This window comes from Pongo abelii, chromosome 9 (assembly GCF_028885655.2).
Source record: "Pongo abelii isolate AG06213 chromosome 9, NHGRI_mPonAbe1-v2.0_pri, whole genome shotgun sequence".
NCBI lineage: Eukaryota > Metazoa > Chordata > Mammalia > Primates > Hominidae > Pongo > Pongo abelii.
Window position 1 is genome coordinate 97,393,771 of NC_071994.2, and position 16,203 is coordinate 97,409,973.

The 16,203-nt window shown below is 36.7% G+C and overlaps 1 protein-coding gene across 3 annotated transcripts in view; it reads right to left on the bottom strand.

The window, feature by feature from the left end:
• MRE11 (MRE11 homolog, double strand break repair nuclease) overlaps positions 1-16,203 on the bottom strand; it is a 78,736-nt gene that overhangs the window by 45,720 nt on the left and 16,813 nt on the right. For all 3 annotated transcript variants that reach the window (XM_024255393.3, XM_024255395.3, XM_024255394.3), the window contains exons 7-11: positions 15,430-15,544; positions 10,712-10,897; positions 9,611-9,782; positions 6,935-7,015; positions 3,302-3,428 (exon numbers count right to left, since the gene is read on the bottom strand). In XM_024255393.3, coding sequence (XP_024111161.1) covers positions 3,302-3,428; positions 6,935-7,015; positions 9,611-9,782; positions 10,712-10,897; positions 15,430-15,544 — 681 coding nt within the window. The remainder of the gene's footprint in view (positions 1-3,301; positions 3,429-6,934; positions 7,016-9,610; positions 9,783-10,711; positions 10,898-15,429; positions 15,545-16,203) is intronic.

Here is a 16,203-nt window from a genome sequence, read left to right on the forward strand (position 1 = left end):
ACTGATTTCATAGAAATACAAACCACCATCAGAGAATATTATAAACACCTCTATGCAAATAAACTAGAAAATCTAGAAGAAATGGATAAATTCCTCGACACATACACCCTCCCAAGACTAAACCAGGAAGAAGTTGAATCTCTGAATAGACCAATAACAGGCTCTGAAATTGAGGTAATAAATAATACCCTACCAACCAAAAAATGTCCAGTACTGGATGGATTCACAGTCAAAGTCTACCACAGGTACAAAGAGGAACTGCTACCATTCCTTCTGAAACTATTCTAATCAACAGAAAAAGAGGGAATCCTCCCTAACTCATTTTATGAGGCCAACATCGTCCTGATACCAAAGACTGGCAGAGACACAACAAAAAAAGAGAAGTTTAGACCAATATCCCTGATGAACATCAATGCAAAAATCCTCAATAAAATACTGGCAAACCGAATCCAGCAGCACATCAAAAAGCTTATCCACCATGATCAAGTGGGCTTCATCCCTGGGATGCAAGGCTGGTTCAACATACGCAAATCAATAAACGTAATCCAGCATATAAACAGAACCAAAGACAAAAACCACATGATAATAGATGCAGATAAGGCCTTCGACAAAATTCAACAGCCCTTCATGATAAAAACTCTCAATAAACTAGGTATTGATGGGATGTATCTCAAAATAATAAGAGCTATCTATGACAAACCCACAGCCAATATCATACTGAATGGACAAAACTGGAAGCATTCCCTTTGAAAACTGGCACAAGACAGGGACACCCTCTCTCACCACTCCTACTGTTGGAAGTTCCGGCCAGGGCAATCAGGCAGGAGAAAGAAATAAAGGGTATTCAATTAGGAAGAGAGGAAGTCAAATTGTCCCTGTTTGCAGATGACATGATTGTATATTTAGAAAACCCCATCGTCTCGGCCCAAAATCTCCTTAAGCTGATAAGCAACTTCAGCAAAGTCTCAGGATACAAAATCAATGTGCAGACCAGGCGCAGTGGCTCACGCCTGTAATCCCAGCACTTCGGGAGGCCAAGGCGGGTGGATCACAAAGTCAGGAGATCGAGACCATCCTGGATAACACGGTGAAACCCTGTCTCTACTAAAAATACAAAAAATTAGCCGGGCATCGTGGCGGGCACCTGTAGTCCCAGCAACTCAGGAGGCTGAGGCAGGAGTATGGCATGAACCTGGGAGGCGGAGTTTGCAGTGAGCCGAGATCGCACCACTGCACTCCAGCCTGGGCGACAGAGCATGACTCTGTCTCAAAAAAATAAAAATAAAAACAAAATCAATGTGCAAAAATCACAGCATTCCTACACCAATAACAGACAAACAGCCAAATCATGAGTGAACTCCCATTCACAATTGCTTCAAAGACAATAAAATACCTAGGAATCCAACTTACAAGGATGTGAAGGACCTCTTCAAGGAGAACTACAAACCACTGCTCAACGAAATAAAAGAGGACACAAACAAATGGAAGAACGTTCCATGCTCATGGATAGGAAGAATCAATATCGTGAAAATGGCCATACTGCCCAAGGTAATTTATAGATTCAATGCCATCCCCATCAAGCTACCAATGACTTTCTTCACAGAATTGGAAAAAACTACTTTAAAGTTCATATGGAACCAAAAAAGAGCCCACATTGCCAAGACAATCCTAAGCAAAAAGATCAAAGCTCAAGGCATCACCCTACCTGACTTCAAACTGCATGACAAGGCTACAGTAACCAAACAGCATGGTACCGGTACCAAAATAAGAGATACAGACCAACAGAACAGAACAGAGTCCTCAGAAATAACAACACACATCTACAACCATCTGATCTTTGACAAACTTGACAAAAACAAGTAATGGGGAAAGGATTCCCTATTTAATAAATTGTGCTGGGAAAACTGGCTAGCCATATGTAGAAAGCTGAAACTGGATCGCTTCCTTACACCTTATACAAAAATTAATTCCAGATGGATTAAAGAACTTAAATGTTAGACCTAAAACCATAAAAACCCTAGAAGAAAACCTAGGCAATACCATTCAGGACATAGGCATGAGCAAGGACTTCATGACTAAAACACCAAAAGCAATGGCAAGAAAAGCCAAAATTGACAAATGGGATCTAAGTAAACTAAAGAGTTTCTGCACAGCAAAAGAAACTTCCATCAGAGTGAACAGGCAACCTACAGAATGGGAGAAAATTTTCCCAATCTATCCATCTGACAAAGGGCTAATATCCAGAATCTACAAAGAACTTAAACAAATTTACAAGAAAAAATCGAACAACCCCTTCAAAAAGTGGGTGATAGATATGAACAGACATTTCTCAAAAGAAGACATTTATGCAGCCAACAGACACATGAAAAAATGCTCAACATCACTGGTCATCAGAGAAATACAAATCAAACCACAATGAGATACCATCTCACACCAGTTAGAATGGCAATCATTAAAAAGTCAGGAAACAACAGGTGCTGGAGAGGATGTGGAGAAACAGGAATGCTTTTACACCGTTGGTGGGAGTGTAAACTAGTTCAACCATTGTGGAATGACATGTCAGTGTGGTGATTCCTCAAGGATTTAGAACTAGAAATACCATTTGACCCAGCCATCCCACTACTGGGTATATACCCAAAGGATTATAAATCATGCTGCTCTAAAGACACATGCACACCTATGTTTATTGCGGCACTATTCACAATAGCAAAAACTTGGAACCAACCCAAATGTCCATCAATGACAGACTGGATTAAGAAAATGTGGCACATATCACTATGGAATACTATGCAGCCATAAAAAATGATGAGTTCATGTCCTTTGCAAGGACATGGATGAAGGTGGAAACCATTCTGAGCAAACTATCGCAAGGACAGAAAACCAAACACTGCATGTTCTCACTCATAGGTGGGAACTGAACAATGAGAACACTTGGACACAGGGCGGGGAACATTATACACTGGGACCTGTCGTGGGGTTGGGGGAGGGGGGAGGGATAGCATTAAGAGAAATACCTAATGTAAATGAGGAGTTAATGGGTGCAGCACACCAACATGGCACATGTATATATATGTAACAAACCCGCACATTGTGCACATGTACCCTAGAACTTAAAGTATAATAACAATAAAGACTGCTATCTAATTTTTAGAAGACAAGAGAATTATTCCAACTGTCAATTTGTTTAAGACATTACAATCATATTAAAACATCTTCCATTATTATGTTACAGTTTTTACTAAAGATTCCTTCACAAATCCTATAAGAACATTTTTTTAACTTGTAAAAATAACTAGCTTACCTGTTTTTTCCTTTTGTTCTCTATGCCTGAAAAAATGGATAATGTCTTTTGGATTTGCTACCCGATCCACAAATTTCTGGCTAAAGCGAAGAACACTGAAAGGTTCAAAACCTCCACTATAGTCCACCTGAAAACACAGAATAATCTATGAAAGCTAGGAAACAACAATTTGCCCATTTTTAAAACACACACTAATCCTTCAGTATTCACAGTGTTTATGCTTGATGCTTTCAAATTTATGAATTAATTTCCTACAGTAGATCATGATGGAGCTATATCATTTATCCTATTGAGAAACTAATGTTTGACAAGTTTATAAGCATAAGCAAAATACTTTGTTCGATAGAATCAAGGTATTGCAATAATTTCCACAATGCAGAATGATTACATCTCTCCCTGATAACACTAATAGTCTAGGTAACTACCAGGCAAACCATCTGAAAAGGAGACAGAATTTCTAAACAATTTTCTGAACTTTTAAAACAAAGAAACAAACAAACACACACCAAAATAAAATACTAGCCCTAAATGCATTAGTAAATTGGTCTATCATCTTAGTGATGTGCCTCACGAGAAAGATGAATGCTAGGAAAATCCAGGTAATAAAGAATCAAATCTGTGAGCCTTGAGAAATGATTACCTCCAAAACATGGTATCTCACTGAAACTGAGAACTTCTCTCAAGGTAGACTCTTTCTACAGAAGTCTGTAGCAGTAAACAGACCTTTACAAAGACAAATACCACCTTTCTTTCTCAGAGATATGTTCTCCTAAACTAGCTGTTCCCAAAGTATGCTATGGGGACCAGCACTGCACCACCTCACAGCTTATCCAGAATGCTCCCTAAAGTGCTCCCACTTTCATTCATCATCACTATCTGCTAAGGTTTTTTGTTCATTTATTTTATATTTGTGTATTATGTCTCTCTTCGCACCTCCACCTCCTGTAAGCTCGATGAATTCAAAACCTCATCTGTTTTATCATCCCTATATCCTGCAGCATCCATAATAGCAGGTACTCAATAAGATTTAGTCAATGAATTAATGAATGCCTTTTAGTCAGTATAATGTAGTTTTGTAATATTACTTATATGACAATATGTGCTGTTTTATGAATGAATTCATAATTTACTGTGTTTAGGAAAAGAAATGCCAATTTTCTATTAAAGTCTGGTTAGTTTTAATGCTGTCAGGCAAACACAGATGAGAAAATTGGGATCTTTTGCCATAATGAAGAGAACTATGTGATTCCCTTAAAGTAATTATTTTTGTTATTACCCAGACCATCTCTTTTTTTTTTTTTTTTTTTTCAGATGGAGTCTCACTCTGTCACCCAGGCTGGAATGCAGTGACACAATCTCAGCTCACTGCAACCTCTGCCTCCTGGGTTCAAGCGATTCTCATGCTTCAGCCTCCCAAGTAGTTGGGATTACAGGCATGCACCACCATACCTGGCTAATTTTTTTATTTTTAGTAGAGACAGGGTTTCACCATGTTGCCCAGGCTGGTCTCGAACCACTGACGTCAGATGATTCAGCCACCTCAGCCTCCCAAAGTGCTGGGATTACAGGCATAAGCCACCATGCCCAGCCTTACCCAGATCATCTCTTCAGCTACCATGTTATAAAAGACAAAATACTAAATGCTAAAGCTATTAGGTCTCCCCTTTGAACTTCTCATTTATAAATGTTTGGTAATTAACAAATTTTATTGGATGTCCTCAACGTTCTAGGTATGCTGTTCAGGGCCAGGGATACAACCATAAATAAATACAATCTTGGCTGTCAAGAAATTCACAAACTGACTGGGAAGACAAACATGTAAACAGATCACTGGAAGCAGACTGCGAGTGATGCTATAAGAGGTATGTACAAAGTTGAATGAGGACACAAAGAAAGAAGCATGTTCTCTGCGGGGAGGTCAAGAAAGGCAACAGGACCAACATGGACAAAGGTTCCAGTGAAATAAACTGCACTGCACCCAGGGAACAGCAGCTTTTTTGGTTTAGACCAGATCATGTACACCCCTGAATGCTAACCTAAAAAAGTTTAGACTTTTTCCTGTCAGTGCTGGGGAATAATTAAGTTATTTATAGCAGAAAAGACACGCAAAACTGTGTTTTACAAATATCATTTTGGCACTAATGTGGAGAGAGAAGGAAACTGGAAGCAGAGTCCTCGTAGGAGGCTGCAGCAATAGGCCAGGAAGTATCAATAAGGGCTTCACTATGCCAGTGACAGTGGGATAAAGAAACAGGACCAGATTACCTACTGGGCACCAGACACTATTTAATCCATTTAGATCTCATAAATCTATGAAGCATTAGGTTGGTGCACAAGTAACTGCAGTTTTTGCCATTACTTTCTATGACAAAACCCACAAATACTTTTGCACCAACCTAATACAAACCAAGGGATAAGAGATGCGGTTGCTCAAGGTCATACAACTAGTGGTTGGGCCAGAATGAAGCTCATGAAGTCTGGCTCTACACTGTACTCTTTACCTCCACAGTCTACATCCCAGGACTTCTCAAATTTTCATGAACATATACATTTCTTGGAGATTTTTGTTAAAATACAGTGGGTTCTGATGCAGGGTCTGAGACTCTGCATTTTTAAAAATTTCCCAGGTGACAACAACACTGCTGGTTTAAAGACTACACTCCTCAGTACCAGGCCTCAGGGGACTCCTGGAGATACGAACAACAAGGAAGTCTACGCAAAGATTTCGAAGTCATCACTCTATTGGTGGTCATTAAAGCTGTATGCCTACACTGAAAAGCGGGCTAACTATGAGACGGGATGGATACAAATAACTCAGGGAATGCCCAAGAGTAACTCAGCAAGATGAAACACGATCTATTGGATTTAACAATTAAGGGTCATCTTTTCCACTGGATATGGTGAAGTCAGAGCCTTGGTTATAGTGAACTGAAGAAGAGAAAGTTAGATGAGAGATATAGGTTATATACGTTTAGGGGCTTTGAAAGAGAGTAAGCAACATGGGGTAGGAGTTAGGAAAAGGGAAAAGCATAGTGGTAAAGAAGAGGTCTGTTGTTGTTTCTTTGTTTATAACACGATAGAAAGGATAAGCAGATTTATAGGCACAGGAAACAATCCTAATAATAACCAAAACAAATAAACTGTACATAGATTAGAAGGATGTGTTACAGGAAAAAAAATAAGAAGAAAAGAGGAAGCAGAAGAAGGTAAGTGAAATCAGGAGCACTGGAGAGAAGGTAGGGGCTGCAATCTTGATGGTAGGGCCTTAGTGAAGTGACATGGGAGCAGACTAAAGGGAGATAAGAGCACATCCCACATGCCCAAGAAACTGCGAGAAGGCCAAAGTGCCTAGAATGAAGTGAGTAGAGGAGGTAGTTAAAGATGAAGTCAGAGAGCTCAGCCAATCTATTAAATATAACAACAAATTATTTAGAAAATGAGAAAAATAAGTTACCAAACCTATCACTTAAACTGTGATTAACTCAAATCCTCATATCTTTGTTTTTGCCTCCAATGGTGAATGCTCTTATTACTATGAGCACTCTACTCACTAATTTTCAAAGAAACCATGTAAACTGTACATTACTATGCTTTGAAAATTAATAACATTCCATCTGTATAAATAGGACTTACTCGCAGTCGTACAAGAGGCTTCTCTGGCTGGCGAGAATTACCCAGACGTTCCCGTTCAGCATTTTCAAGCATTTCTTCAATCTCAAAATTTTTAAAAAGATTAAAAAACAAAGTAGTAAACTGAGTTTAACTTGGCTGAATAGCAGCTTATTACCACAGGAATTTTCCTGAACTACATAATCATCTTTATTTCCTAGGTCATTTATGACACCTTTTCAAATATACCTTCTTGTAATGCTCCTTTAATACTATTCCTTAATGTTTTACTTTCATGAAAGTTCTTTATAATTTTTCAATCTCTAAAGTAATTCTTTTAGAATAAAATTTAAAATATTACTACTCATGTTTCAATTTTCTATTCATGTTTCAATAAGGCTTTCCTCAGCTTACCAACTTAAAACCAAGTAAGTCTAGTTTTTGCAGTGATATGATCTACAGGAGACTCACCAGAAGATTTAGGGATCTATAAGCAAGGACTTTGGATTATTTATCTTGGAAGAGTTCAAGGTAAAAGAAAATAAGACTGATGTTTTCAAATATCTGGAGTTGTCTCATACTCTGAGAGGACAAGATTATAACATCTTAGACTTGAAAGAGATCTGAAGACAAAAGCACTTGTTCTATATTGTTCTTCAGGGGAAAACCAAGTTACAAGGAGACAGCATTAGATTCTTTTCAAAAATGGCTGTGTACACAGTGATTAGATATCTTCAGATGACCAACTTCATAGCTGAACAATTCTAGTTCTTAGAAAGTTCTTGTGTTGGAACAAAAACTGCCTTCTTATAACTTGGTTCTGATCTCAAGAACAATACACAACAAGTGTTTTTGTCCTCAGATTTCTTTCACATCTAAGATGTTATAATCTTGTCCTTTAAACTGTCTGTAACAATGAAGTCCAACAGAACTTTCTGCAATAATTTTTTATATGTGCATATTCAATATGGTTGCCAAAACCATATGTGGATATAGAGTACTTGAAATGTGGCTAGTACAAGTGAGAAACTGAATTTTAAATTTAAATGTAATTAATTATATGTGAACAGCCACATGTGCTAGTGACTACCATATCAGACAGCACAGAGAAAATCTATAAGAACATGATCTCCTAGGTCAGTTATTTCAATCCAACAAGCATTTATAGAGCATCTTTTTGTCAGGTACTAGGTCAAGTGCTGAGACAGAAAAGTAAGATATGGGTCCTGTCCTCAAAGAGTTCAGAAGAGACTCACATGCTTATAAATAATAATACAACTTAACTAAGTACAACAATAGAAATGTACATAAAATACAGAGATAACAGAAAGTTATGTGCACACCTGGTGTTTAAAATGAACCTCTATTACTTCTGTGTCACCAGCATCTACTTTCCTCTCTGGATTCATATCACCAAAGCCCACAGGATTTAGGTGAAGTTCATACAGTGGACCTCAACCAGACGTGATTTTGCTTCTCTAAGGACATTTGGCAAGGTCTGTAAACATTTTTGATGGTCACGACCAGTTAGAAGGGGTACTACTGGCATCTAGTGGGTACAAACCAGGGAGAACACTGCTAAACATCCCAGAGTGCACAGAACTGCCTCCCACAACAAAGAATTATTAGTACAAAATGTCAACTAAGCCAAGGTTGAAAAACCCAGGGCTGACTTCAGGGAATGGCACATGACTCAGGCCTGGATCAATCAATGCAAAAGCAATTAATGCATTTTCTATCTCTTTGGCTTGAGAGCTTGGATTTAGGGATGCCAGAATCTTAACCTACATTTGAGTTTCTAGAGTCAATCATCTTGAAACAAGCGTATACTTTTGGTTACGTGAGCTACACATTGCTTAAAAAGCTGTGACACTTAATGAGTCACCTTATCTAAGGTTCAGTTCCTCTAAACTATAGATGGTAGAAACTACTCACATATAGCATTGTTGGCTAGATTAAATGCTGTCAACAGTGCACATCACATACAGTAAGTCAGTAAGTATCACTGGTCATAATTATTATCATTGTTACTATATTACATGATTTTTCATGAAAATAAAACATAGTAGGACAGCTGACACAGAGTAAGAACTGAGTGTCAGCAAGTGATGCTAATTAAGCTGTCAACCCACATATTATTAAATGCATTAATCCACCCAACCTTAGTAGTGGCTGAAATTTTCTAGAGATTTAGTGGTGGCAATGGGCATAGAGAGGGAGGTTTAGGACTTACGTTGCAGCAATAGGGTGGATAGCAAACACATTTTTCACATTTCATTTGGGGTAGCTTTCAGGGTGAAAGGGATGCCTAATACAGATTATTAGAAGCTAAGGCTTTTCCCACACACAATAGTCTCTCATTCCTCAATCAAAGTCGCTGCCTGCTTTCATAAATAAAATGAACAAATCATCAAATCAGGATTAAAAAGGAGAAAAGATTATGTATTATGATTTTGAAAAGGAAGAAAGAAACTAGGAGAGAGATTTAATTTTTTTTAACATCCAGTATTCCTTCTCTCAATGACTTAAAAAAAAGTCTTCGACACAATTAAACACATTCACTGAAGAACAGTGTCTTTACAGGCTTCATGAGAATGTAATCAACTTAAAGGCTTCCCTCTACTCTATTAAATTACTTAATTGAAGGTGAATAATTCTTCAACTAAAGTAGATCTCATTGACTTTATCAAAAAGAATTACCTTCTCCAAACAGAAGCTTTGTATGGCTTGGGTTACTTTGGGATTATCTGGGTTAAAAATGTCTGGATGATTAGCCAGAGCAATATCCTCCATGAAAAACTGTCGCACTGTGTGAAGAGGAATTTTCTGCATATTCATCTTCCTCCCTTTAATACGCAGCAAACCAACATGTCTGAAATGGAGAGAAATGAACACCGAGTCACAGTGTAAATTTCCTCAGAAAGATGGGCACATGAAAGCTTTCATATTTCTTAGTTTCTACAAAATGTTTCTTTATAAAATCATACTCTTAAAAATAAATGTTTCTGCTAATTTAACCTTAATGTTATCATCACAGGAAAAGATGGTAGACATTTTCCTTCCCCAGAGTAAAATCAATTCATCCATTATTATTCCTGTCTGATCAGTCTTGTAAGGAGACAGACATCATAAGTATAATAAAATGTTATCAGGACTACGATGGTAGCATATGTAGACTATAGTATTATATCTATATACCTATGTATATGTACATACATGTACACATATAGACAAAATGATTTTGCAATGGACTCATGAAGAAAAAAAACCAACGAACATAGATTCTACTGCCATATTCTTTAACCCTATTATAACAATCAAAACTCAAGTGATTCAAAGGATAAAGCACATGATAAAAATTGAGTTTAATCACTGTTAACTACTTCTTACAATCACATCATTCCCCCAAAAATGTTTTAAAAATGAGATATACTATATTGCACTTATAATCAGAAAATTTTCAATTAAATGGTTTTAGGAGAATTTTTTATAAATGAACTTTGTGAAATTAGTAATCATCAACCTAAAGCATCTAACTTGAAATATAATAAAAATGTGCATCTTGAATTTGCCTAATGAGCAGCAAAATAACACCAATTGGATGCTCTATTTTTGAAAATGGCTTAAAATCTGGAAAAACAATAAGACTACATAGAATGATCAATTTTCAAAAATAAAGCTATCATATAAATTACAATACTGCCAGTTAGCGGTAACCTTAACATAGGCCTTAAACCTATGAAATGATTAGTTATTATAGCAAGATTTCTTAAAAATTGGCTCAAAATATATAACACTCACTTCTTTACAGCTTCTCCTGGGGAAAGAGAAGTAACCACTGAGCTTCCAGGTTGTGAGATATAAAACAGCTGTTGTTCATTTTTTGTTGGAGCTATTTTACACTCATGTTCATGGCCCCAGATAACAAGATCAATGAAGTCATCCAAAAATTGTTCTGGAATGAAGTTAGTACTTCCATGTTTACTCCTGTATCAAGATTTTGAAAAATATAAATTCGGTGATTAGAAAAATTTCATTATTATTGAAGTCTATACAGATCTTTCTTTGTCCATTCACTAAAGATTTTATTGCATCCTTCCACGTACCAGAAAGTGTGCACAGGATTGGGAATGTAAAGATTATCAATACTAATTCCGGACCTTGAGAGCTTTACAAACTTATAGGACACGGATAAGTGGAAACCCTAAAAGAGAAAGCAGTCAATTCTGTATTTGGAGGAAGATAATGAAAGGTTTTACATAGGAAGGATTTCCCCTTTGGTCAATCAGAAAAGCATGAATTCTATCGATAGTAGAAATCTATAAATCAGTCTAACCACACACTAGAGAAAACACGCAGAAAATGAAAGTAAGTTAAGTATAAATATGTCCAGTAATTTCTTAACATTATCTTTTTACTAATAAATATAATGGGAGTAAAAACGTCAATTTCACATAAGTGCTAAGAGTTTTCAATATCAAATATTAAATAAATAAGTGATTTGAAAACTATGGTCTTATACCTATATCAGTTATTATTTAAAGATACATGAAATGCAAGGTGAGAGAAGACAAGAAGGAATAGTTTTCCCTAATATTAACTTACATCATTGGAGATTCAAGTAAAAGTGTTCACATACTTTAACCGAGCATTCATTTAATCCAAACCAATATTCTTCCATTCACCCAACAAATACTGTCACCCAAACACTGTCTACTTTATGTCAGATGTCCCAGGCTTCTTCTAGATACAGAAGACACAGCAGTGAACAAAGTCCTTGTTCCAGTGTGGGAAACAAGCAATGCAGGTTGAGTCCCTAATCTGAAAATCCAAAATCCAAAATATTTTAAGTGCCAACATGGCACCACAAGTGGTAAATTCCACACATAAATACTTAACACAAACTTTGTTTCATGCACAAAATTATTTTAAAACATGTATAAAATTAACTTAAGGCCATGTGTATAAGGTATATATAAAATGTAAACAAATTTCATGTTTAGACTTGGGTTCCATCCCCAACATATGTGCAAATATTCCAAAATCCGAAAAATCCAAAATCAAACACTTCTGGTCCCAAGCATTTCAGATAAGGGATACTCAATCTCTAATACAATATGTATATGCATGTGTGTATGTATGCACATGTATAACTTGTCAGTTAGTGATAGGTGCTGTGAAGAAAAATAAAGGGAAAAGTGACATAGAAGTGGCATACTCCTCTCTACATACACAGGGTAGTCAGGAAAGACCTCTCTGACTAGCATCAAATGAGCAGAGAACTGAGATGAACCATCAGTACACAGAGAGAGAAAGTCCTAAGCAATAGAAGAGCAGATGGTGCTAAAGTGGGAATGTGTTCAGTGAATTCAAGGAACAGCCAGGAGAACAGAAGGGCTAAGCAGAAAAAATGCAGGGAAGGCAGAATATACAGGCTTGTGTATCCAGGAATGTTTTTATGTAAAAAACATACATCTAAGGTATGAGATTATCACAACTACTAAAGAAAAGCAGAATAATTCCCAAATACAACATGATGCCATTGTGCCTTCATTGAGTGCTGGTTCTTTCCTGGAAGAAAAAGGGAGGATGATGCTGGTAGGCTGACTGTAGTTTGTGACCTAGAAGTGATCACAATATCCTTGTTGAAAGATATTGCATGACCAAGTCATCTGCAGATTCAGATTCTTTCTTCTTTGAAACAAGAGAAAAAAACACTTGGTGCAGAGAAACAAATGGGAAATAAGGCAAAATGCAGAAGGCTCAAGATTCTCACCCAATCTGTGAAAACCTTCATTTTAAATATGAAAGCAGAAGTATCTTAAGAATGCACAGGGTGACAAATGAATCTAACAGCATTACCAAAGAATCACATAACCACAGTGAAGGGGGTGGGGAGAAAAGGAGCTAAGTAAGTTTGAAAAATTATGTTTCAACTAGATACAGAAAGGCTAAAGACTAAAATAACTTACATAAACATTGTAATCTAGTTGGGAAAGTTGTTTTGCACAGGGGTATGAGTTAGCAATTTTGAAATTACTTTATAATTTCAAATTATACCAGGATTGGAAATATAATTAAACCAGGATTGAAAAAATAAGTAAATATATATATTTATAATATGATCCAGGCTTCTGTTAGACAAAGAAGTCACAAGTAAGGAAAGGGAGAAGACAAAAATGGACCTTGTAGGGCTGGATTAGAATCAGTCTGAACTTAACATTGGTTTTTTAAGCACATATATAGACATGTATGTATGCATGGGTTACTATATACACATATATCTATTTCCATAACTGTTCATTCAGAGTGCTGAGCAAGCCCTGGTAGCAGTAAGCACACCTACTACCCATTTGTGGATTTCTGAATACCACTCTCCAATAAAAAGAATCAGAGCACCTTGGAGAAATGGTTGATTCCAGGGCTAGGTAGGAAAATATCAGGTTGGTGCAAAAGTAATTGTGATTTTTGCCATTACAAGAGCCAAGAGCCTAGAGCATCTTGAGGTGCCAAAAAGCTAAGGTCATGACCCCAAAACAGGTGGGGAGACATTGAAAGGACACAGAAGCCAACATAAAAGAGAATGCAATGGTCAAAGCTGCAACTAGCTGAGGAACAGTAGCAACTAAAAAACTGATAGTACCGGATCTTCAAGTCCATAATGACATAAATAAATAAGTAAATAGAGAAGAAGGGACAAATTTTCCTTACAGAAGAATTCCATTAATAAATATAGAAAGAATGAAGGAAATCAAAATTTACAATTAAAATACCAAAGTATTAATTACTGGAAATAAGATCACCCATGGATGCTAAAATTAGCAAGTAAAAGTTTAAGGTGAAACAGGATATTTGCATAGTCTCAAAGTATTTTCCCAAAAATATTTATTAATTGAAAAGTAGAAAATGGGAACCTTACAGCAGAGAAACCTGTTATACATTCCCTTAATCAAATGATGAGGGGTGCAATGAGAAAAATCAACATCATATGGTGACTACCCATTCCCCTTACCAATGCTGCCATTCTACCTTTCATTCGGCTTAAATTCTTAGAATTACTTATGAGTTTTCCTTTTAACTCATCATCCCTACTTTGGCATAGTACAAAAAAGTGGTAAACCTGGGAAGCTCTACGGAAGAGAAGGAACAAATCCCAGTGGTGCAGTTATATGAAGACCACACATATCTAAACTCTGGCCTGCTCCTCCTTTGAAACTCACAGTTTATTCAAGAACTCACACATAAGGTAACACAAGTCAGCCTCTTAAACCCTTTCTTTTACCGAGTATTTAACATAAGTCTGCATTCACTGAATGCATAGAGTAGTCTGCATTCAATAAATGTGTTCAATAAATATAGCTGGCCCTCTGTATTGGCAGATTCGTGGATTCAACCAACTAAAGATCGAAATATTCAGGAAAAAAACAATAAAAAATAAATAACAACGAAAAATATAAATTTTTAAAGCAATACAGTATAACAACTATTTAAACAGCATTTACATTGTATCAGGTATTACAAGTAATCTAGAGATGATTTAAAGTACACAGGAGGATATATGTAGGTTATATGCAAATGCTATACCATTTTATTCAAGGGATTTCAGCATCCCAGGATTTTAGGTCCTGGACCCAACATCCCCCATGGATACCAAGGGACAACTGTAATAAATTATATAATCAGGCCCCAAATCCTTTGGGTTCTTCCCCGACAACTTCTCAGGTGTGTCCCTCCCATTTCTGTTTCATTGCCATCACTGTCACCACCTCACATTTTTACTGCAATGATCAGATAATAAATCTTGCTTCTTCAAGTCTGTCTTCTTTTCAATCAATCCTATACCCTGCCAACAGATTAAATTTCTTAAAACTACTAACAAAAGAAAGGTAATCTAGCTATATTTGTATATTCTGGAAGAACACTTGCATATATGCAGCAGGAAACATGTCTAAGAATGTTCATAACAGCAAGGTTTATAAAAGCAAAAAACTCCTGTTCACTGACAGGAGGCAAAGCATAACTGTACACATCAGTAAAAATAAATTACATTTCTAAGCATCAAAATGGATGAATCTCAGTAATGTAATGCTGAACATAAGTTGGCTGTAAAATATATAGCATAATATGAGTATACATGTGATTAAACAGCAAAGAAAAGCAACAAAATAATTAATTCAAAATTAATAATGCTTCCCTTTGGGATAGGAGGAAGCAGGTGGGATCAGGGAAAAGGAATGGGATAAAGGAATGGATAATCCAACAAAAAGATTCTACCTTTTTGTTGAAATGAGGAGTATTCATGTGTATGCCTTATCCATATGTTACAAATATTCTTGTAGGTATTAATATATACCAAAAACAATTCCAAAATGAAATCACACAAAGCAAATCTATGTTTTGTCTGATCTTGCAATGACAACCTTGAAAGATTAAGGGCATTTCACTGAAATAGGTAAGCTCAGAAACAGATTTGGGAAACCTCAGCACTTGGCTCAAACTTTTTCAGAGAAAAGTTTTACCTGTTCTGATGAATCACAAATAAGTTAAACCAAGAGTTCTCATCTTCCTTTGGTCTCAACATTGTTACTTTTTTATTGACAAACATTCGATAGAGCCTTTCATCTGGAATGGATCCTGAAATGGACATTACATTATTTTTAAATTGTTTTCTTACTTTGGCTTAAAAAATGAACCTATTTTGCTTCTAAATTATGTCCTTCTCAAAGTATTTCACTTTACTGTTGGGAGATGTATTTGAATTCTGGAATAATTTATAAGTGGGTATGTTCCAGGTTATTTTTTTATCTTTCTTTTTTTAACTGAGACAGAGTCTTGCTATGTTGTCCAGGCTGGTCTCAAACTCCTGGGCTCAAGCAATCCTCTCGCCTCAGCTTCCCAAAGTGCTGGGATTACAAGCATAAGCCAACATGCCTAGCTGTTTCAGGGTTTTGTTTTTTTTTTCTTTTCTTTTCTTTTCTAAACCGAGTCTCGCTCCATTGCCCAGGCTGGAGTGCAGTGGTGTGATCTCAGCTCACTGTAACCTTCGCCTCCTGGGTTCAAGGGATTCTTGTGCCTTAGCCTCCTGAGTTGCTATGATTACAGCATGCACCACCACGTCTGGCTAATTTTTGCACTTTTAGTAGAGATGGGATTTCACCATGTTGAACAGGCTGGTCTTGAACTCCTGACCTCAAGTGATCTATCTGCCTTGGCTTCCCAAAGTGCTGAAATTACAGGTGTGTGCCACCACGCCTGGCCTGTTCCAGGTTCTTGATAACAGTAGTTAGTTGCAT